General features: G+C 35.7%; 3 protein-coding genes across 3 annotated transcripts; all 3 read right to left on the bottom strand.

Annotated features, from left to right (window-relative positions):
* Window positions 1-7,561: 7,561 nt before the first annotated feature.
* Window positions 7,562-11,111, bottom strand: LOC122318258 (putative receptor protein kinase ZmPK1). The gene has a single exon (XM_043135469.1). The coding sequence runs from the start codon at window positions 10,839-10,841 to the stop codon at window positions 8,664-8,666; it is 2,178 nt and encodes a 725-aa protein (XP_042991403.1). The 5' UTR covers window positions 10,842-11,111; the 3' UTR covers window positions 7,562-8,663.
* A 3,604-nt stretch (window positions 11,112-14,715) lies between these two features.
* LOC122274630 lies at window positions 14,716-15,477 on the bottom strand. Its single transcript, XM_043083651.1, has one exon. The coding sequence runs from the start codon at window positions 15,475-15,477 to the stop codon at window positions 14,716-14,718; it is 762 nt and encodes a 253-aa protein (XP_042939585.1).
* Window positions 15,478-18,640: 3,163 nt separating this feature from the next.
* LOC122274631 lies at window positions 18,641-20,122 on the bottom strand. The gene has a single exon (XM_043083652.1). The coding sequence runs from the start codon at window positions 20,120-20,122 to the stop codon at window positions 18,641-18,643; it is 1,482 nt and encodes a 493-aa protein (XP_042939586.1).
* Between the last annotated feature and the right edge of the window lie 3,907 nt (window positions 20,123-24,029).

Genomic DNA, 24,029 nt, shown 5'->3' on the forward strand with positions numbered 1-24,029 from the left:
TATATATATATACTAGTAAAGCAGCATGTGCGATGCACGTGTGCCCAGTCGATATTTTTCTTAAGTGTAACAATTTAAAAATTTTTCAATTTAGCTATAAATAGACAGAATTTCATCTATATTTTAACAATTTTCTTCCTCTTCATAATAAACATATAAACAACAAAATATTACACTACACAGATATAAACAACAAAATGAGTTATGGATTTATTTTTCTGTCTAGGTGTCATTTGATAAGTAAGTGTCGGTTAGAAGTTAATGAGAAATGAGGGATTCTCCATCACTGACCTGAAATTCAGAAGCTGTTTTACTATGTGCTTTTGCTCTTCTGGGAACACTAAAGCATATCAATAATTTGTAGAAGCAGATAATAGCACAAATTGATTAGGAAATGTGTTGATTACATATAACATAGCAAATTACTTCATTTTAGTACACTGCAGGTAGAATTCCATGCATATTATGCAGTAGTCATCAGTTCATCTTTAATTATGTTATTACTACAATAAATGGCAAAAGTTCAAAATGTCCTAAAATAAAGAACAAAAGAAATAAGTACATCTCATTCAGTATATTGAAGCAACTGAGGTTATTCATGTGAATCAACATGTTTAACAGGAGAGCAGCAACACTGTCATGATTGTTGATATCTTGATCCACTGGAATTTTTCCAAATAACAAGCAAAGATTTTACAAGTGAATTGTAACTAAAAAATTTGTAAACTGACAAGTTTCAATTGGGATTTAGAGAACATTCATGGAGGAGATGAATAAAATTATTAGATCTAAAATACCATCTCTTAAATACAATTAGTATTTCAGATTCATATTACGGTTTTGTAAGAAATTGTGCATTATTAAAGGAAAAATAAAATGGAACACATAGAAGATCTAACCGAAGATAGAAATACAAATATGAATATTTGTGAAGTATTATTTTATTATGTCGAAGCAAAATTAAAGAAATTTGAGGCTTTTCGCCTCAATCTTTAAACGCTCTTGCTCTTCAAAAATCTGCATGCCTTTCCTATCTAAAGGAGTAGCCACTCGAAAAGAAGATTTAAGCAAAGATTTTAAATCTCTGTTATCTCGCTTTAGTGCTTCCATCTTCATGTTGGACTCCATAAGAAGCAGCTGAAGGATAGCAATATTCTCGTGGAGTTTGTCAACCCCACCAGTCCTGGATTGTAGTCGCTGAGAATATGCGACAATGGCTGATGAGTATCGGGTACCGAGACTCACAAGCTCGTAGATAAGTTCATTATCTGACTTATTAGTCAGATCATTATTAGATTGCATAATAGCACCTACGGAAGAAGCAGAAACAACTGGTGAACGAGGTGCAGAATACCTCATGTAGTGGTAATGAGAAGATTGCTGAGCCATTGCAAAGTGAGAAAGCAGAAAGAGATTGCAGAGTAAGAATGTAGACTAATTTCAGAAAAGTGAAGAAGATGAGATGCGAAAGAAGATGAACTGAATAATTCTTTTATAGAGAAAATTATGACGACTCATCTCTTGTGAAGTATTTCTCTACAACAGACAAGAGCAATGTAGTATCATAGCTGCGGTGCCTGACATCTACAGAAGAGCAAAGTAGTGTCATAGTTATGCGGCGCCTGACAACTACAGAAGAGCAACGTAGTATCATAGCTGCGGCGCCTGACAACTACAGAAGAGCAACGTAGTATCATAGCTACGGCGCCTGACAGCTATAGAAGACCTGTAAAAATTCTACGGATCAGAGTTGTCTGGTCTAAAACAAAGGGCCACCGTTTTTGTTGAAAAAAATAGAGAGACAGAGGTTAACGGCTTAATTTTGATGAATTCTCTACTAACTATGTCATTTAGAAGAATATTTAAAGTATATCGCTTATGTTTTTCTAAGGCAATCGAGAGCTTACCACTGAAATCGAAGATCTTAGACATGGGTACGGCTGAAAAAACCCAGGAGGTCGAATCCGCACCGTTTTCCACCAGAAAACCCTCTAAAGAAAACAAAAAAGAGAAACCCAAAGAAGACAACGGCCAAAATCTCTTTGTACAGAGCTTTAGGCCAGGAGTTCATGAGAGTAACAAAACTACCAGGACATGAAAACCCTATGAGATAGGGCAAAAAAAAGTAGAGAAAAGAAGTGAGAGGAAAGAGAAGGTGAGGAGCGAAATGATAGAAGTCGGGGTGGCTCAATGGGGAATACTTTTATGAGTTTTGTTATATGCAAGCACAGTCGCGTACTAATCTGTGTACCAATACTGATTCATTCATACTTCAAATTTAAATTAACATTGTTTTCAATAAAATCTACTTTTTGATCAATCACATCACATTGGTGTACAAATCAGTACACAATTGTGCTTACAACTATATTTTTCCTACTTTTATTTCGTTAGAGGAATGTGGGAGATTTGTGTACGTGACAATACACACAAGAGAAACCCACATGCAATATTTTTGTGCTGAGAAGTGGATTCTGTCCCACCAAATGAAAACCAGCCGTCCTTAAAACGGTTTTCGGTTTTTTTTTTTTTTTTTGTGAATTACGACTTGTTTGGATGCTCAACTAAGTCTGTCTTCGACCCGTTACATTGTTAGATTAACTGCTCTACTCGCAACACTATGAACATGATATAACATCATATTTAATAAATTATGCTACCCGTTTATTATATTTTCTGAAATTGTCTATCTTTATTTTTTAAAACTAACAAATATAATAGTACTTAACTGTATTTTTTTTAGTTTTTTAATAGTAGTATATTTCCCTCAGAAAAAAAAAAAAAAACAAAGCTCGTGGCCGGAGCAAAACATGTGATCACTTAAATAAGATGGCCTGGGGCATATGAAAAGTCTTATGGTTTTTTGTGGCGTTGGTTCAGTATTTTTTTTTTTAGTTATTTACTTTTTTTAAAAATAATAATAATTAAGCCTTAGATTTGATAAATTCAATACGTTTGACACAGACAAAGCCAAAAATACTACTTCAGTATTTTATATTTTAATTGGGTTTTTTTTATTAGTTAATTAATTAATTTCGGAATCACAAAATATAAAATTGGAATTCAGTGCAAACAAGCGAGACCCACCGATATTAATAAATAATTATTCTCTAAATTATTGCCTGGTCGCCGGCCCCGGCGTCGGCCCCCTTTTTTTTTTCATAGGCTCCAAAAACGTGCGAGAATAGCGTATCATTATTCCAACCCACGCAACATATTCCATGCACAATTGCACACGCATATCCACGTCCCTGTGAAATATTGTGGAGACTTTTGAGTCTTTCTGTTGACTTTTTGGCATGGTGAGGCATCTAAGAAAATGTTTGCTCATGGATAGAGGTGATGTCGATTAGCCCCACTTTGCACTGTGTAATTAACAATAGATAATATTATGAGGGAGCCTTTCTTTTCTAATGAAGTCTCTCATATCGCTCTCAATAGTATTTCGGTAGGGTCCGGCATGCATGTGCATTTTTGTTGTGAAAAAAAAGTTAAAATCCTACTGTTTAAGTTCAACAAGATATTTAGTAAGACAAAATAATAAATTATTTTATTATATTTTGAGATTATTATATTATAGATATGTGATTATTATAGATTATACATATGGAATTTTTATTTATATATGAGATTTTGTCATCTATATACATATAAAATTATTATATTATAGATTATTAGATTATGAATATGAAAATAAATATGATTATCGCAAGTTATTGAACATTAGAAAAAAAATTAAAAATTAAAAAATAATAATATTTTATTATTATAGAGAATGTGATGGTTAATTTAATATAAATTTTAAGAGTTAAGTGATTAGCTAAAAAATAAAAAATTACATATTTTTCAAATTTTAAAAATTAAAATATTCAATCTAATGCGAATGCTTTGAGAACTTAGAAGATAATCCAGCTACCGTTTTGAATTTGGTTCGTAAATTAAGCCAGCACGTGAAAATGCTTTGAAAGCTCCTTCAAGTTGTTGACACATCTAATAATTATCAGCACCTCTATGTGTCGAATGATACATGCACGTTGGCAGTGAGATGTAAGAGAGGGAGAATATGCCAAATCATGTACCGGAATCAATAACACGTGTACATAAGATGGAAGAGTTTATTTAATTATTGAATAAAGTTAGTATGTCAATCATTTTATCTCTTTATTTCGACTGCTTACGCATTTAATTCTTTTTAATTTATGGTGCAGGTGGGGTGTCGTGCATTGAATCCAAAAGCAATCCTACAACAAACGATTCGATTCCAAAGATCAAATCAGGTACTGATTTTTCATGGTTTTTATTAGGATCTGATTATATTAGAAGAAAAAGATTTGAACCATAGTAAGTTGATAATCAAGAACTAACTGTTGTTTTGTTCTTTGAATGAACATAGGTCTTTGTCTCCTCAAAACCAAATCCGAGCGAGAGCTCTTAGATGTGTCGGTAGGAGGGAGCTTTCGAGAAAGGGACTTAGCACCAACTTTCCCTGTAAACTTTTTTATTCGATAGAGATTAGATGAGCATCATGAAAGTTTTAAAAAATTCACGTAATGGGTTTTCAACTATTCAAATGATGACTTCTCCATTGTTCTTATCCGATTCCACCTGTACCGCCAAGAAATAGAATAGTTTTATTCACCATTAATAAGGATCCTTGACGTTTATCCGCTAATTTTCGTTTTGAATTGTGTTAATTTCGTGTTGAGAATTTGTAAATTTGAATTCAAAGCTGTCGATCATTATATAATTCAATTATTTATGGGCTCCATCGTTACAAACGCCCAAAATTATCGAATGTAGATTAGCACAAACACTACAAGAAATATGTTATTTAGCCACGATTTTCCTCCCCATGACAACCGCTGGTGGGAAATAGATGGCTTATGCCACAACAAGTCAACAACGAAATGGATATTTTGTTTAGTTTTTTACAATGGTAGTTGTAATAGTTATAGTTATATATATATATAGAAAGCAATCCAGATAGTAGTTATGCATAATGTCACAATACGGACACCCAAATGGGTCACTTTTTGGTCCAACAGTAGACCACTATTTTAGTTGTCTCTATTTTATGAGAGCGAGGGGAGTGGTTGAGGACCAAACCAATACTCATGTTTTGGAAAAAAAGAACCTAAGCATTTCTGTTAAGAAAGGGATTTATCAAAGCCTATTGAACAGTCTTTTTACTTTGTCAAAGGAGAGTGGAGCCCCATGTCCCTCTTCTACTGACCTGTGTGAATTGTGATTAGGTGGGTTAGGGGTCATTCAAAAGTACATCTCTAAACTATATGCCATTAATTATATTAGATTACCAAATTAGTTCTTTTCATTCTTTATTACTTCTTACTTATAAATAGTAAAATTATTTATATCATTTTTTTTGTTTATCATTAGAATAATTTTCATCAAGCAGCATATTATATATGTAGGTTTTTTTGACACATCTTTGTCAATTGTCCATTACCACAGGCCAGTACCGCCAAAGGTTGCTAGCCTGGCCTCCTTTTGGAATAATATTTGAATATTAAAAGTCATTGATTCCAAGGCTCTAAAATTCAAATCACCTAAATCGCCATTACGTCAAAGTGAACCACCTAAACCATTATACTAATAATGCATTTTCAAATCGTTATAATTAAATATTAATATAATCCCCAAGCCCCATCCCTTTTTGTTTTCCTACACACCTTTTCTAAAATGATAATTTTTACATGGAGGTGTGGATAAACATTTAGAAGTGGATTGAGGGTGATCGGCTTAAGTTCATCAATGCATGTCCTTTCTGTAAATTTAATGATAATGTTTATAAAAAAATTTCATTATTTAACTATTAGCATATACTTCATTTAAATTGTTTCAATTCATTTATGAATTTTGTATAAAATTATATTAAGAATTAAAAACATAAATAAATAAAATTTAGAATGTTGTAATTTTTTTTTTTTAATTTATACATTAATAATGACTTAAAATTTAATAATAATGTTTATAAAAGTTTTTCGTTATCTAGATATTAATACACAGTTCATTTAAATGTTTTTGCTTAATATATGAGTTATAAATAAAATTTTGTTGAGAATCTAAAATGTAAAAAAAAAAAAATTAAAATGTTTTAAAATTCTATTTCTTTTGTTTTAGTGTGACCCGTTTCTGGGAGTTGTTACAAGACAGTCAATAAATGTTAGTTTCCTGAATAATTTAATATTATTTGTTGGGAGTTTGATATTCAAGCTATTTTAATATGTGTATATAGAAAAGAAAGTTGACATACTATATATCCAAAATGATCATTTTGAGTTATTTATTAAACTAAGTAATAAAGGCATGACTATTTCATTTGTCTTTCTCAATCTTGATATCTAAACAAACCCTACTTTTTCGAGTTTGGTGTGCACATTCAGAAAAGAGGTCAGATATTATGTGTGTTTTCAAAACAAGCAAAATATTGAATAAAGTAAAAGTAGAAGAGAAATGCAACTAATTAAATCAAAGGGTGAAAGTACAGTAATCACATTAATTGAAGTAGATCATATAGATATGGATGCATGACCCCATGCATTTGAAGTTTTTTAAAATCTTCGACTGTACAAGCTGTTAAAGGTCACAATCTAGTGATCAATAACTTAACATATATGTTTCCTAATGTCTCTGTCCTTTGAACCAGCTGGCAAAGCCTCTCTCTCTCTATAAATAGTTCTGCCTTATCTTCCAAGTAAACAGTATTCATTGTTTTCAAAATTAAATAACCTTAATATTGGGCACCTGAGATCACCTTAAAGTTTGATGATTGGTATAACCGTACAAGAGCTCTCTCGTATCTTCCAATTATTGGTTTTGAGGGTCCGTATGTAGCAATTCCTCTGTCCCCCAAAGTATAATTATATGTATCATGTATATATATCTATAGATAGAGGAAATCAAAGATAGATCAAGTTGAATATTTTGTAATTAATTCTATGTATCCATTTTGTAAGGTCTTGGTTGCATGCTTTAATTTGGCTTCTCTCAAAACTAAAAAAGAAAAAAAAATGTTTTGGGTCCAAGATAATATAACTCCTCCTCCATTTTATTCTTCAAAAAGATGAGGATATATTTGCACCATGATGACAAGAAATATTATATTAGAATATTATATAGATCAATGGTGTTGGCAGTTGGCTAGATGCCAAACAAACAAAATCAAAAGAAGCATGCATATATAAGAGAAATACTATTTTACCGTCTGAAGTCCACCGCTTAAAATTCTTTTAATAATTTTATGAAGGTCTTGTCCTACAGAAATACACAAACATTGATTTTTGCACCAAGTTCAGATGAATTGTTTCTGTATGGGGCTCCACCAATGTTAGGTTAGATGTCGACTTGATCGTGACTCTGCTCTAATCATGGATTGACCTACTCCACTCAACTTGCCCACTTTCCGTCCAAACCAAATACTATCATATATATCTTTCTTCATTGGAAAAAAGTTTTAAAGAGTTATTAAAAATTTCATAGAGATGAAGAAATTCACATATATATAAAAGCGATCCGAGGCTATCGTCATGGTGCACTTCTATGACTATAATCATCGCCAGCTTGTCGCATGTGATCCTGATACAAGGCAGTGAGAGCAATTTAAAATTAAACATTTCAGGAAATTTTTAACTCTACCAAACACTTCAATCAAGCAGAGTAATAAAAAACCCATTAGGCTTTCCTAAGCAAACAAATGAAACATTGGTTATGATAAACAAATACATAAAAACAAGGCACGAAGTTGAAATTATTGTGATCTTTGAGCCAATCGGAGTAATATTCTCCTTCCCCTGCAAACAAAAATCACAGAACATATCATCAAATCCATAAAGAAAATAATACATAAATTAAAAAAGTGCAGAGAGAGATCAACAGAATAAAAGCCACATATGCTTATATGCATATGATCCGATAGATCATTTTCTCACATAAAATAACCCCAACAGAAGGAATCAAAATCATACGGATGTCCATCACACCAAAAAAAAAAAAAAAAACCCAAAAACATTGAACAAAATCTTCCGATTTTGATGGTTTAGTAAAGTAATCATTCAAACATTCGTCGTTTGGAAAAAAAATTTTGAAAAAAAAACTTAGCTTTGGGAAGATCCATCGGTATTCTTCTTCACCGACCTCTATTTCTCATTCAGATGGAGGATGGTATTTCTCTGCCTTTGTCTCCATCTTCGTCTTCGTCGGGCTGAGACCAGAGGCATGCGGGGTTGAGGTTGGAAAGGAGGATGGATGATCAAACCACGGGTCAGAGATCCGACGCGAGAGACTGTGCTTCACTGACGGAGGCAGTGGTGTCTCTGTTTTGCTTTGCTAGAGGCGAGGGTGTGGCGGTGAAGAGAGAGAGAGAGAGAGAGAGAGAGAGAGAGAGAGAGAGGTTTGTGAGAAATGGGTGTGAATGTCGGATAGGCAACAAGAACAAAGAAGAAGTGATAAGTTCATAGATGTGACGAAGACATTGGAACACGGAGGTGGAAATAAAAAGACCAAAACATTTGTCAGCAAAAGAAAAATATAAGCAAATCGATCGAAATTTTGGAATAAAAGTAAGGGTAAAATTGGAAATGAAAATATTAGACGAAAAAACTGTAGCTTAAGCTATTGGCACTTATTAATAATAAGATAAGATATCAGTTGACCTCGTCGCAGCGAAGCATCTCTACAACCTGGGTCATGGTGGGCCTATCATCCTTATCTTCTGCAACGCATTGCCAAGCCACCTTGAGTAGAAGTTCCATCTTAGCCGAGTCATATCTGCCGCCCATGCTTGGATCTACAATCTCCTCAATATTCCACGACTCCCTTGAAGCTTCACGGCCATCAGCATGCCGCACCAGGGTGTCCAAACTATTATGCTCTTTCGCCCCTCTGCCACCAGAGCTATGCTGCGTACCTGTGGGGCTCTTTCCAGTAACCATTTCCAGCACCACAATCCCATAGCTATAGACATCAACTTTAGAGGTGATAGGACGATTATAAACCCATTCAGGAGCCATATAACCTCTAGTTCCTCTCATCTTTGAGAAGCTTGAATGATCACGCTCACCTCTATTCAGTAGTTTAGACAGACCAAAATCTGCTACCTTTGGTTGAAAGTTGAAGTCCAAGAGTATGTTATGAGGCTTTACATCACAATGTAAAACCCACTCTAGGCACTCTTCATGCAAATAAGCTAGGCCTTTAGCTGTGCCCACTGCAATATCAAACCTCTTTTTCCAATCAAGTTCGTTAGACGTAAGTTTTTCTGCTAAGGATCCATTCTCCATGTACTCGTATACCAGAAGCCTATGCTTTCCCTCTGCGCAGAATCCCCAGATGTCTATCAAGTTCATGTGGTTAAGCCTCCCAATGGTATTTACTTCTGTTAGGAATTCGGCTTCTCCTTGGTGAGCTTCGTCGAGTCTTTTGATTGCTGCAACTCGCTTATCGGGCAGCATACCTTTGTATACTACCCCTCCCCCTCCTCGTCCAATCACTTCAACGAATCCCCGTGTGGCCTTTTTCAGCTCAGAAAACTTAAATCGCTTGAATCTAGACATCAGGAGGTGTCCTTCTGCAACTGGGTCGGAATTCTTACTGCTCATGAACAAGGAAAGGAACACCAGGAAAATGCAGGTTACCTCTAGGCCTCCCACTGCAGTGACAAACCAAAGCAAAAGCTTCACTGTCTTATTTTCATACGTTCCTCTAACTTTCCTGCTAAGTTCGGCTGTGCAATTCAACAATGATTCGGCGGCATCCAGCGTCTTGTTATAGACAAAACCAGCTTTGGGTACCCTTAAATACAAGTCTCCCTCAAAATTTGGTGTAAGTTGTCCATTGTATAACTCATACTTGGGGTAACATAAATAGCCACCGTAGTCTGCTTTAAATACAAATTGGAAACCTTTGCAACTACACGCCCTTAGGCATTTGTTTTCACAGTGTTGTAAGGTCACATTAGGCAGGAACTCTAAATCATAGCCATAGAAATGAAAATGAGAAAGTTGGACAAAACTAGACAGCTTTCCATGACTCTGATTGCAAGGGATATTGAATTCCGCTTCACACCCAAAAGACCAATCAGTTGGATCTTTGATCTTGAATCCCTGCAAGCAAGAGCATCTCCTGCCGGAAGCATGATCATAACTACAAAAACTATTGGGCCCACATATGCCATGAATCGTGCATGGATCCGACACCGCTTGCCATGTGACAACCCAATCCCACCCTTCATTCATTGCTTCCAGGCTGTATAATCGAAGGTTACCATCACGATCAAGAGTTAATCTTCGGTGAGTTTTCACACCAAAATCTGTAGCTAGGATCTCCAAATGATCAGATGACCATAAATAGCCCAACTCGTTCAGTACTGCAGCTCTACTAGAGTTGTACATAGACCTTCCGGCAAGTCCAGGATCACTAAGCTCTGGATCAGGCCAGTAGAGACTGGATACAACAGGACCTTGGTATAATAGACGAAGTACATTATCGTTGTCAAAAAATAGCTTATAGTAGCCAGAAGAATAGTCTACTTTGCTTAATTTTGATACAAGGGTTGAAGTCCTGGTTAGCATTTGTTGTGGAAGTAGAGTATCTGTTGGGGAATCAAAGCTCTGCCAGACGACACCATTCTGAGAATGATTTAGAACAAGATTTCCGGTGTTTTGGAGCTGAAGTTGCAATTTCCAGGACTCTAAAGTGGTCGAGGGTGCTGTTCTGGTGGCCCAAACGGTTATACCGGCAGAGTTCGTTAGGCGAAGCTTGCCATCTTTCGAAATCGAAAGCTGTGAACCTGTTCCGTCAACCGGATCATCTCGGTTTGCCATCCAAACAACGGTCGGAGCTGAGGACCTAATCAACCATATGGCAAAGCAGAAAGCGTTTTCAAAAATCCCGCAGAGAAATCACCATTGAGAGAAACCAGTTTGTCGCTTGGGTCCTCCACAGATAAAGATGAGCCTCTGAGAACGTCAAATGTTTTTGATGATGAAGATAGGAGAGGAGTTTGGATGAGCATAAGAAGAAGGAAGAAAATTGAGATATCCATGGTGAGAATGGAAATGTTTGCAGACGGCCCCGCCATTTGTTTTCCCAGCCCACTTGTTAATAAACTAAAATCACTTGTCAAATGAACGTCCATTAATGTTTTATTATTGTACGTCAGTGTTGATTTTTCAAACTCAAATGGCGATTTTAAGATCGTTGATGTGTACTTTTATAACGTCATTATTTAGACAAGAACGAAGTCGATTGAAATCTTAACTCTTAATTTGTTTTATATACCAAACTTGATGGAAGATTTTCTGATTAATGGAGGTGTAATTCAGCAATGGACATCATGTCATCATGCATGTAGTCAAAGTACAGCTTAAAACCTCAATTATGGCGGCCTTACGTTGACTCTCGCTTAGGGTTATTGATTAATGTTAATGTTATGGAAAAGTACTTTTAAATATATAATTATGGTGGAGGAGACGTCATTAGGGACCGGAGGGGAAACTTAAAATGAGCCTTCTCTTCTTATTTTGGATACAGAACGAATAATGAGGTCGAATTGAGGATGTTAATTATTGGCCTTGCCTTTTGCAAAGAGTTGGGTTTCAATCAAATTTTTATTTAATATGATTCCATGTTAGTGGTTTCTTGGTTGTTTAGTCGTAAGTGCATGGCTTGGTACTTGTAAAATTTTTAAAATGAATGATTTATTGCTTTTACTAAGAGATGTAAACTTCACCATTGAACATCAATTTAGAGAAGAGAATAATGCTGTGGATTTCCTTGTAAGTGGGGGAGTGGAAGGTCTTAATAGTAGATTTGTTGATTAATATACTTCTTTGCTACGTAAGTTGAAGGGTATGCTTCGGTTGGATGAGGTTGGATTACCGCATGTTAGAATTTAATGGAGGGTTGGTTTTATTTTGTTTGTTTATGGGTGATTATTTTATTTTGGTGTAATAAGATTTTCCTCCGTTATAAGTTAGAGTCTTTTTAATAAAGGCTAGAGGTGTCGCCCTCTTGAGTTATTAAAAAAAAAAAAACATACTTTTAATTGTATAAATTTATTTTATAAAAGAAAAGTTAATTTCATTATAAATAATTGATTTTTTTACAATAAAATCTTCTTTTTAATAAAAATTCCATGTAAAACTTATAAATTTAAAACTTATATACATCATTATTCTCTTTTAAAACATACATACCGATAAGACTTAATACTTTTCCAAGCGGGCTTCAATATATATATATATATATATAATATTTATTATTTTCAATGTCTGTTATAGGAACATAATCTATACATGGAGGGTTCTAAACTTCTATATATGGCAAGCAAGGCGGCGAGGAGTGATTTTATTAGGGGGCTGTGGCCTGTAGGCTAACGTGGTCCGTGCATCAATCACGCAATTGAATGCGAATGCAACAAACATATTATGTCATACACAGTACTACCGTGTTTATTGGAAAACTTATTTTTAGAGTGCAGCTTGACCATAAACATATATATATATTATTTTTTAATGGAGGATTCTAGAGGATTTATATATATATATATATTATTTATTTTTTAATACCATAAATATATAGTATTAATTTAATTGTTCAATGCGGGAGCTTATATATATATATTGATCAATAATTATTTCCAAATTTATACAAATATATTTTCTGGAAATTAGTTGGATTACTTTTTAATTCCATCGTATCTACAATTGATTTTTGGTTGATTATATATATATATATATACATATATATCGGCTTTAGGAATAAATAAATAAATAAAATATAACATATAGCCGATGATCGATCAAAGTGACCGTGTGGGAGATATTACGTTCGATTTAATTAATTAAGTGGCTGCTAATTAACTTGTACCAATAATTAATCTCCTGACTTCGATCATGATTATTTCTCGTATTATTTGAATTTTATAAATTAAATTATATATAATAGGTAATAATTTAAATATTTTTAAATAAATTTATTATTATAATAAATTAAATCTGGGCCATCAATATTAAATGCCATCAATGATCTCGTAATAATGTGCTTTGAAATGCGCACCAGGTGCAAAGCACAATACGTTTTGAAGTGGTCACATTGTTACCTGCTAAATTAAGAAAGGATATATTAAGTAACAAAAATTCTATATACAATTATTTTTATATATTTTTTTTTGTGTATTTTAGTAATATAATTGGTTGGATATTAAAAAAAATTAATCCAGCTAATCATATCAGTAGAGTGTGTAAAGAATACGCAAAAGTGACTGTATGTAACATTGCTCTATTAATAATGTTATAAATAGTAATAGAGTATGTAAGTGTCATATAATTATTTTAAAAAATAATAAAATATATTATAAAAATATTAATTTTTTTATATAAACTTAATATTTATTTATTTTTTAAAAAAATTTTACAGTCTACGACTATAAATATTATTTATATATATATATTTAATTACCATGTTTGAAATCAGGCTTTATATAATTTGTTCCACCCACCGTAATTTTGTAGTTTAATGGTAACCTTTTGTTTCGTAAAAGTATAATTTTAATTTGGATGCATTTTGTAGGCAACTATTGCTAGGTATATAGCAACTAATGAAATGATATTAGATGAGCATTTCTCAAAACTTCTTAAAATTTTTCATAATTTTTTTCTTAAATATCCCTCAAATAAAAAATATTCATTAATCTTTTTATATAATCATTACAACTTTTTCTTTACTATTCCATGAAATATATATGCAGCATTTATATAACAGAAAATTAAGATTATGCTTCAAGCTTATCTAAGAAAATAGGTAAAAGTCCTCATTTCTATTTGCCAGAATTTGATGACATGCTACTTATCAGATTTTAATAGTTGAATTGAAATATGTTGGTCTTAGGCATCTTTTGGATAGTCATATGAGAAATATGTGAATAATAGTGAAATAATTTCTGACAAGTAGTAAAATGGATATTTGTAAATAGTAATGAAATAATTTAAATTAACATTTTTATTGAGTTATAAGAAATGTGAGAAAAAGTTGAATAAAAATATTATAAAGTTAAAATATTGTTATAATATAATTTTTATTTTGAAATTTGAAAAAATTGATTTTTTTTTTAATATAGAAATTTGAAAAATTTGTAATACTTAGGCAAAAAAGAAATTTAACAGTATTTATATTTGATTAATGTTTAGAGGTTGAGATGATATAAATAGAATGATATGAGACAAATTGCTTATGATCCAAACGGGCCTAAGGCCCAAAGTAGTCGAATTGAAAGTTTACCTTGCCATAAAGAAAAGGAGCAATACCTTTCATTTTTAGGTTGGATTGTCATGAAATTAACTTGTGGTGCTTGGGGGGACCAAACTCTACCATTTTGGAACCTAGCTAGTTTATTACATATCTCCACGGCTTTTAATGGAATTAGGTTTGGCGTTGGAGGATTGTATGTCTCCTTTTTTTTTTTTTTTTTTTTTGAAAATGGGATACTAATTTTATTAATTATGCTGAAAACAGCTCAGATATTACAGTGGATTGAATGCACACATGGCACTCTTCAATGTCATATACATCCTCTTCTAGAAACAAAGCAGATTTAGCTAGCTTATGAGATGCTTGGTTGCCTTCCCTATTGACATGTGATGCTTCACAACTTGATAAAATCATCTTTGTATCTTCTACTAGAAGACCCCCTAGGCTCTAGTTTCTTTCCACTCCCTTCAATAGATTGATGACTAGCTGTGAATCTCCTTCTAGGTGGAGCTGTTTGAGCCCGAGTTCCTTACAAAAGGTGGCTGCCAAGACAGAGCCGTAGGCTTCTGCTTCTAGAGCTTTCCCCGCTAGAGGCCTTCTTGCCCTTAGAGCACCTATCACATGGCCTTTATAATCTCTAACGAGCACTCCCAGCCCCATCTTACCTGCTTCTATGTTGAGGGCAGCATCCCAATTGACCTTGTACGTTCCTCTAGTTGGTTTCCTCCATGTCCATGTGGCCTGATGAGTTGGCTGTTTGTGTTCCTTCTTTGAGCTGTTTGCATCTTTGTAATTGAGGATGTCTGCTTTGGCTCCCCGTACTACTGTATTTGGATGTTTAAAACCCTTCCCATGCATACTCTCATTTCTCCTAGACCAAATGCCTCTCATTGTGACAACACACTCCTCAAGTTCATAAGTATTCGGCTTTTGGTTTAGCTTTGACCAAACTTTGAGAATAAGATCATGTTGAAAAGACATCTTCTGGGTTTTGACACTTCTCTGGTTCCATACATCTCTTGCTGCTACACAGCCCCATAGTGCATGACCAGACGTTTCAGGTTCCAGATTGCAGATTGGGCATAGACTCTCTTCAACTACTTTCCTTATTTTCAGGTTGGCTAGGGTGGGTAGAGCTTCTTTACAGGCTCTCCACACAAAATGTTTGACTGCTGGAGCTACCTTCATTGACCATAGACGTTTCCACATCTCTTTTTCCACTTGTTTTTGTGAGTTCTCGCCCAATTCTTCTGCTTCCAGCTACTGTTGGTGGTGATAACCACTCTTTACTGAGTATAGCCCATTGTTTGTTAATCTCCACGTCAATCTGTCCTCCCCGCCCCTTATACTAATTGGTATGGAAGTTATGGCCTTGCATTCCTCATCTCAGAACATTTCCTTGAGCATATCTTCATTCCACCTCCTTTGACCAGGCATTAGCAAGTCCGATACTTTTTCACACCAGCAGTCCTCCTCTCTTGAGGAACTTACTCTGTAGTATGGGAGGGATGGGACCCATCTTGCTGTCCAGATGTCAATACTGCAGCCATCACCCACTCTCCACATTAGGCCTGGTTTGAGTGTTTGCAATCTAGCCATGATACTTCTCCAAACAAAAGAGGGACCCGCTCCTATTTTAGCTTCCAAAAAGCCATCTGTGGGGAAGTACTTCTGCTTTAACACTCTAGACACGAGTGAGGCAGGTTCTTGTATAATCCTCCAGCATTGCCAGGTTGAAAACCTTGATATCCCTGAAACCGAGACCTCCCTTTTCTTTTGCTAAGCTGAGCTGATCCCATGGGACCCACTGGATTTTTGATGAGTCTTCATTAAATCCCCACCAAAACTTTCTAAGGAGTTGGTTTAGTTTTGTGGTTATGGATTTAGGTAGTAAGAACATGCCCATTGAATAGAGGGGTATGGCTTGGAGCATTGCTTTGAGAAGTATTTCTTTTCTTGCTGATGAGAGCTGGTTGGTTTTCCAGTCTACAATGCAAGACCAAGTTCTGTCAATGAGGGCATGGAAAGCTCTAACTTTGGTTCTTCCTAACATGGCTGGTAAACCAAGATACTTTTCAAAGTTGCCTGTGGACCTCATTCCAATCTGACTTAGTACTTGGTTTTGTACCTCTTGCTTGGTGTTCTTGCTGAAGAATACTGAGGATTTATCTCTATTTAGTACTTGTCCCAAAGCCTGCTCATAGATGTCCAGAACTGTCATTACTTTGGTGAGTTCCAGAGGGGATGCTTGGCAGAACAAGAGGCTGTCATTTGCGAAAAATAGGTGACTTACTTTCATTGGGCCTCTCCCAGTAGGCACATTTGAAATGTCCCCTCTCTCTTCAGCTTGGTGTAGTAGGGCTAATAGAGCTTCAGCACACAGTATAAAAATATATGGGGATCTCCATTCACCAATATTGAGTAGGAGACTGAGTTAAGGCACTCTTGTATCAGGTGGACCCACCGAGAGGGGAATCCTAGCTTAGTCATTACAGCTTCCACGAAAGGCCATTTTACCCTATCATACGCCTTGCTCATATCTAGTTTGAGGGCCATATATCCCTTTTTGCCTTTGATTCTTGTACTCATTGAGTGGAGAACCTCGTAGCTACCAGTGTATTGTCTGATATGAGTCGTCCAGGAACGAAGGCGCTTTGGTTTACCAAGATCAGCTGAGGTAGAATCTGTTTCATTCTGTTAGCTAGAGTTTTGGAGACCACTTTATACAACACATTGCATAGGCTTATTGGCATGTATTCAGTTACTCTTCTTGGACTTTTGACCTTTGGAATGAGGGCTATATATGTGTCGTTTACTTCCTTTAGAGAGCCACTGTGATTCAAGAACTGTAGGGCAAACCAGCACACATCTTTCCCTACTAGGTCCCAGTTTCTCTGGTAGAACTGTGCAGGAAAACCATCCGGCCCTGGTGACCCAAGAGGGTTCATTTGGAAAAGGGCCACTCTTACTTCCTCTTCACTAAACTGTTTACATAGCTGTACCTCCATCTCAGCTGTGATCTTTGGTTGAAGGGCAGACAAACAGGTCTCAATATTAGTAGGCAATGATGAATTGAACAAAGTTGAGAAGAAACCTGTGAAAGCTGACCCAATCTCCTCCATTTCAATGACTATGTTTCCTTGTGGGCCAATGATGGACTTGATTGTGTTGATCTTTCTTCGGTGAGTAGCTTGCATGCGGAAATATGATGTATTTTTGTCTCCATTTTTCAGCCAGTGCTGTTTTGCTCGTTGTTTCCACTTTAAATCATTTTCCTCAAGGATTGCCTCAGCTTGTTTTTGCAGGACCTGCATTTGATCTACATGATTACCATCGCCCTTTTCTTGCAAATGGCTTATCTTTGCCCAGATTTGGTTCAAACCCTGGTGCTCCTGCTGCTTTTTTGCTCTTTTCCACTTCATGAGTCCCATTTGGCACATTTCTAGCTTCTTTCTCATGGAATCAGCTACATTATTTCCCATCAAACTCCTCTTCCATTCAGCTTCTATGACTGCAGCGCTGTCTTCACTAACCTCCCATGCAGCTTCATATCTGAAAATTTTCTATCTTCTCCTTTCTTTTTGGACCTGAACTGGTAAATTGATGTGGATTGGAGAATGATCCGACTTTACAGCAGCCAGTACATTATAGCTTGTTGAGTTGAAGAGGTCCAGCCATGGTTTATTTGCCATAGTTTTATCTAGTTTTTCCTTCGTGTGCCCTTCCCCTCTTCTGTTATTTGACAAGGAAAAACTTTGATCTACACTTGGGATATCTCTGATTTCACATTGTTCTAGCACCCTTCTAAAGTTTTCAATCTGTTTATATGGTCTACTTGGGCCGCCAACTTTCTCTCGCTAGTGTAAGATCTCATTAAAGTCTCCTGCACACAACCAGGGAGTGTTTGGGTCGGGTTATAGCATTTTGAGGAGTTCCCAACTGCCATCTCTTTTCCTTTTGTCAGGATGACCATAAAAGCCCGTGAATAACCAGGGCCTTGTTGTGTCCTTGCCAGTGATCATTGCACTAATGTGCCACCGTGTGTAATTAAGTATTTTGACCTGCCACTCCTCCTTCCACAACAGAGCAATTCCCCCACTCAGCCCCACACTCTCTACATCAAAACAAGCATCAAAACTTATAGCTCTTTTAATGCCCTCCATTCTACTTTTGTTACATTTAGTTTCTATAAGGAAAACTAGCATGGGGTACTTCTCCTTAGTTAGTATCCTAAGGATACAAATTGATCGAGGGTTCCCAAGCCCTTGACAATTCCACACTAAAAGACTCATTGGGGAGGGCAGTGCTGGGGACCAGCCACTGCCTTCAGGTTTATGGACTCGGGATCTTGAGTACCATTCTTTGCTTTTTTCTATAAAGGGGTCACCTCTTTATCAACCCTTAGACTTCTCTTTTTAGGGCCCTTTTGGACTTGGCGGTTGGTGACATTTGGTAAAATAATGGGACTAGTTACCCCCCGTGCTTTCCTTTTCCATCTTCCCCCTTTTTGATTCTCATCCAGGCCACCACCTGTCCTATCAGGTCCCATTTCTAACTTCACCATACTGGGATTGTGTTGGGGTTCAGGTGTACCTGTGTTGTCCCCAGTAAGTTCAGATACCCATGTTTCTCCCTTTTGACTGGTTGATGTTAGACTTCTGGTACGTGGGAAGTCCACTTGCTTAGTATAGTCATCCTTTGAAGCACTACTCAGATCCAACTCCATCATAGTAGGTGGGGCTTCTTGATTGCTTGGTGTTCTTTCCTGAAAGCTGACTTCTTCTTCTTGTTTTTTCACCTTCTTTGTATCTTCCTTAGGTTGTCTCCTTTTATGATCATCCCCTATACACGGGGTTTTCATAGCTGCTGAAATACTTTGTTCCTCCTCCACCTTGAGCACACCCTTAGGAATTTCTGTGCTTTCTATCACTGAATCTAGTTCTACATGGTTATTATGAATAAAGCCCCTCTCTTCCTTAGGTCTGGCCTGCTTCATTTCCTTATAATCCCATCTATTCCTTTCCCCATTGCCCTCCCTAGTCGAGAGATTCTGGTTCTTCATCTCCTCCCTTTCCTGACTACCCCCATACTTCCTCTTATCAAAAATAGAAGAGTTCATTGGCTGTGCCCGAAGCCATGACCCATATTGATATTGGTGTTCCTCAGTGTGGGCTTCCAGGTGATATCTCGAGCATATTTTACCTTTGTGGTATAATACCCCACAATGAAAGCAGAAGCCTTGCAGCCGTTCGTACTTAAACGAGATCCAGTACCTTAGTCCTTCAAATTCCATCCACTTACCTCTTAGAAGAGGTTTGTGCAGGTCAATGGCAGTTCTAACCCGCAGACATATACCCCATGCTGAGCCATCCGAGTCTGTGTCAACTCTTATGACTTGTCCAATGCAATTACCCAGTTTTTCTCCTATATCTTCATTCATGGCAACCAGTGGTAAATTATGGCATTGCACCCAAAAGGGTTCATACCGAAACTGGGTAGCATTGATTGAAGTTTTTGCATCAACTTCTTGGATGGTCAGTAGGTTTCTGTCGAAGCACCATGGCCTCCTGCTCAACACCTTTTCTTTGTCTTGCATTTTTTGGAACTCTATTAGGAAGCATTGGTCATTTAAATCTTTAAAACGCACCCATCCTTCCAGACGCCAGACCTGGGTCATTGTATTTCTAAATGCTTCATTGTTTACCCCTTTTTCGGATAGGACTCGGCCAACCACACAGACATTTTCTTGAACAACTTTGGTGCGTGAGTCTTCGGCTTGGATTTTAATAACAGTTATTTCTTCATTTGACAGGTGCAGTCGCTCCCATCGTTTAGTTAGCTCCTCTTCAACCATCGTTGCAAAGATTGAGAGAGAAGAAATCAAGTCGCCAAGTTAAAACAAACTCACAAGAAACTATGAGACCACGCCGGTTGTCGTAAGACAGCGGCACACTACCCTACACTTTCTCGAGAGAGAAAGAGGGATGTTGAGGATTGTATGTCTCAAAACCCTCAAAGAGATGATTTTTTTTTTCTTGGTCCCTCTATTGACTTATACTTTTCCTCTTCTATAACACCTTTTTTTTTTCCTTGGATAAGCATGAAAGTCACCTTTAGAAATTTCGGGGATCGAGCCAGTGTATTACTACTGACCTTGACTAAATTATTTTCTTAACAAGATGCTAAATACAAAAATTCCTTATAATAAATAAAGTCATATTGTATTAAAATATTAAAATCATACAACATAGCATTGAAGCATTTATTAAAAGAGTTTTGAACTATGTATTGTAAAAACCATGACTTAAAATCTTTGTATATGACTTGACTTAAGCTTTTGCCTAGCCTCCCTGGACCAAGTCTCATCCAACAGTTCTATCTTTATAAATATTCTTACATATGATTGTTTAAAAACATAAAATAAATTAAAATGAGTAGGCACAGTAAGAAATTCATCATAATGTAAAAACACAATATAATTTTTTTCATAAAATATTTCGTGGGTGAGATCGAGTAAAATCATATTCATTCATACATATGCTTATGACATGCATGAATTATCTTACTTATCTTGCTAACCCACACATTTAACCATGTATGCAAGCTTGTGCACCGGCCCCACATCCTGTAGCCACAAAAGGAATCACTAATAGTATATTAGCATACTATGGTGGACCACACTTAGATCTGTGATTTGCACATCCACCTATAAAATCAAATTTGTACTATGCATCTAAATGACAATTTTATTAATTGTTTTGGGCTTATCTTACACTTGATCTTATGAGAACTTACATGTCTTATGTGACATAAGATGAATGAGATGCATATACAATACATACATAACTATAATGCGCGGAATGAAACATTATCATGAATTATGAAGAATAACGTGCTTGCATATTTCATGACATGCATCGTACATAAATATTGACTTCCAAACTAACTTTAATTGTAATATATATAACTGACTAACTTGTTTTAATCCTAATTTATGATCAAACTACTTATCTTAAATCATTGACATTGAATTAGTCATCTCAGTTTTCAAAATTTGACTAATACGTAACTTTTTTGCCTTTAACTAATACCCCAAAACTTAAAGTCTACATTGAATTAGCCATCAAATTCTCTATAAAAATAAAATATTATTATTTTTTATTCCTAATATTTCTTTATTTATTTATTATTTTTTAAATACTTTTTATTTTTATTTTCATAATCTCCAATAGCCTCCAATAGTCATATTCATTTCCATCAATTGAATCCAACAATATATAAAATTAGCATCTCTAGTTGATAGTTTTTGTAGATGTTAACAAAAACATTATTATGCACATTCACAACCCATATGCAGTCAACTAGAGAAACAGTTTTGGATGCACACTCATTTTGTATGCATCCAGAAAGCACCTACCAGCTTTGGACATTCACAATCCCATATACATAAACCACATGATCACACCAAACAACCTCAGCATATAGATGAACCTAGATAGTATACCAAAAAAAAGAGAAGGAATTCCACCAACATATACTGGCCCAAAATGATCAACAGATCACTCCAATATTTACAGTCCCAACTATAGCATATAGTTTTGACAAACATATGGCAATCTTAATAGAACAAGTGCAGTCCCTATAGCAGCATCCCAACTTTAAATTTTACTCTAGCATTTTCTAGTCTAGTTTTTGCTACACACACCTACAGCAGCATGTAGTTGCTAAACACAGTCATAAACATCCATATTTAAAGCCCAAACTAACAAAAAATCACAAAATAGCATAAAAAATAGTCGTCAGCAGCAACTGGTTCGTGATACTGCACATGTGGCTAGGCTACTCTATGGTGGTTCTCAATCTCGGTTGGGGTCGAGTGATCCTCGCTCGAGGGACAGTGAGGCCTAGTGGTTTACACCTGAGAGGTGAGAGACAGAGGGCTGTCAGCATGGAGACGAGAAGGAACCCATCTATGGGCTGGATGTTGTCGTGACAGAGGGTCTTGTGAGAGAGATCAAGAACTGGAGAGATCAAGAACTGATGCATGGGATTAGAGGGAGGGTGAGAGGGGGACCTGGGGCTTATTTTGTGGTGGTTGATGGATGAGATGTGGAGACTAGGTACTGGTTTCACTATGCAGCGGCCTAGGTCTTTATGGATGCTGCCGGAGTTCGCATACAGGAGGTTCATGGTGGAAAAGTTTGTGCAACTACACATATGTGTGATGTATATATATGTAGTATTGAATACCTTAGGGTAGTGAAACAAAAACAGCATGCATGCTACATGGTTATAGGAATTGGTAGCCGTTAGGAATTTTAATAAGAAGAGGACTCTAAAATCATAATCCTAGTGGAAAGAGGCTTGTATGACTTAGGCTTATAGAGAAATGGGTAGTTGTGTCTTCACCGGAGGGGGCTAAGGTTGTGAGGAAGAAATTGCTGTGAAGTGTGATCTTTATCTATATATATGCGCGTAGCTGGAAACCTTAACGAAAGAAAAGGAAGAAATCAACATGCATGGAGTTATGTGCGGGTCATGCAATGCTTTTGGGCTTTAGCTCATGAGCTTTGAATCTAGGGTCCATTTCCAAAATGTTAGGGTGCCCACATCTTGGTTAGTGAATCGTCTTAACAAGGCTGGTTAGTGTAGTCCAAATAATATCTTTGGTTTGTTCATACTTTCATGGGTCAAGTATTAAATAAATTACAAATGGGCCTAGTATTAAATAAATTTTCTATGGGCCTCATCTCAAATTCTAAACTAGCCCAACTTGCTTTATAAGTTTTTCGGGCCAATTACCAAGCAAACAGATTCCACTTGGCGCATAAAATATTAAATGGCTTTAACCTAATTATCAAACCCAATAAAAATTCATATTTCATCATAATAAGATTTTGGATCCATGGCCTATTAAAATTACTCAATAGATCTCAAATAGGCTTCCTATAAATATTATCTAAAAGAAATTATAGTTTGCTAGCTTGGGCCTGGGTGTTACATATGTGTTTAAATTGTTTCAAGTTTATAGTTTTTGGTTCTTTTGTTCCTTATAATTACGTTTTTAGTTTAATTCTGGAATTTGATCTTTATTTTTTGTTTGTTTACTAGGATTTCCTACGCTCCTTGAATGGGTTTCAATTGTTTCTTCCTGAATCATTATGTTCTTATAGTATTTTATTTCATCCACATTTTAAATTGTTGGAATGAAGAATTATTCTATTTTTTGCACCATCTCTCAAGCTATGAAGATTATGGCTCTAATTTAAAGGTCCAGTTTGCCGTAGGGCTAAAAACCAACTAAGTTCAACTCAGTATTCGAAAATCTAACTCCAAGTACGACTTTGTTGGAGTTCAAACCAGAACGTCAACTCCGACTTAGACTTACATGGGCTCAAATTCAATTTTGACTCTGATCTATTGGATTGGAGTTGGAGGCAAGTTGGATTTGGATTTTCTTTTTTGCTTCATATTTAATCTATTTTTAAACAAAACTTTACATATAATTGATTAATTTTTTTGTGGGCTTTCAAGTTTCATGTTTACTAAAAACATTACAAAAAGAAAAGAAACAGATTTTAGATATGAAATATATATATATATATATATATAACTACAAATATTTCAAACGCTAAGCAAACTTGAAAACAAAATTAGGCTATCTTAATATACTATTATTCAAAATTTTATATTAGAGCCTCACACTTCCAAATCAATTAAAAACAATAAAGTGATTGTTAGCCAAGGTCATAGCTAACACT

The sequence above is a fragment of the Carya illinoinensis genome, chromosome 8, assembly GCF_018687715.1.
Source record: "Carya illinoinensis cultivar Pawnee chromosome 8, C.illinoinensisPawnee_v1, whole genome shotgun sequence".
NCBI lineage: Eukaryota > Viridiplantae > Streptophyta > Magnoliopsida > Fagales > Juglandaceae > Carya > Carya illinoinensis.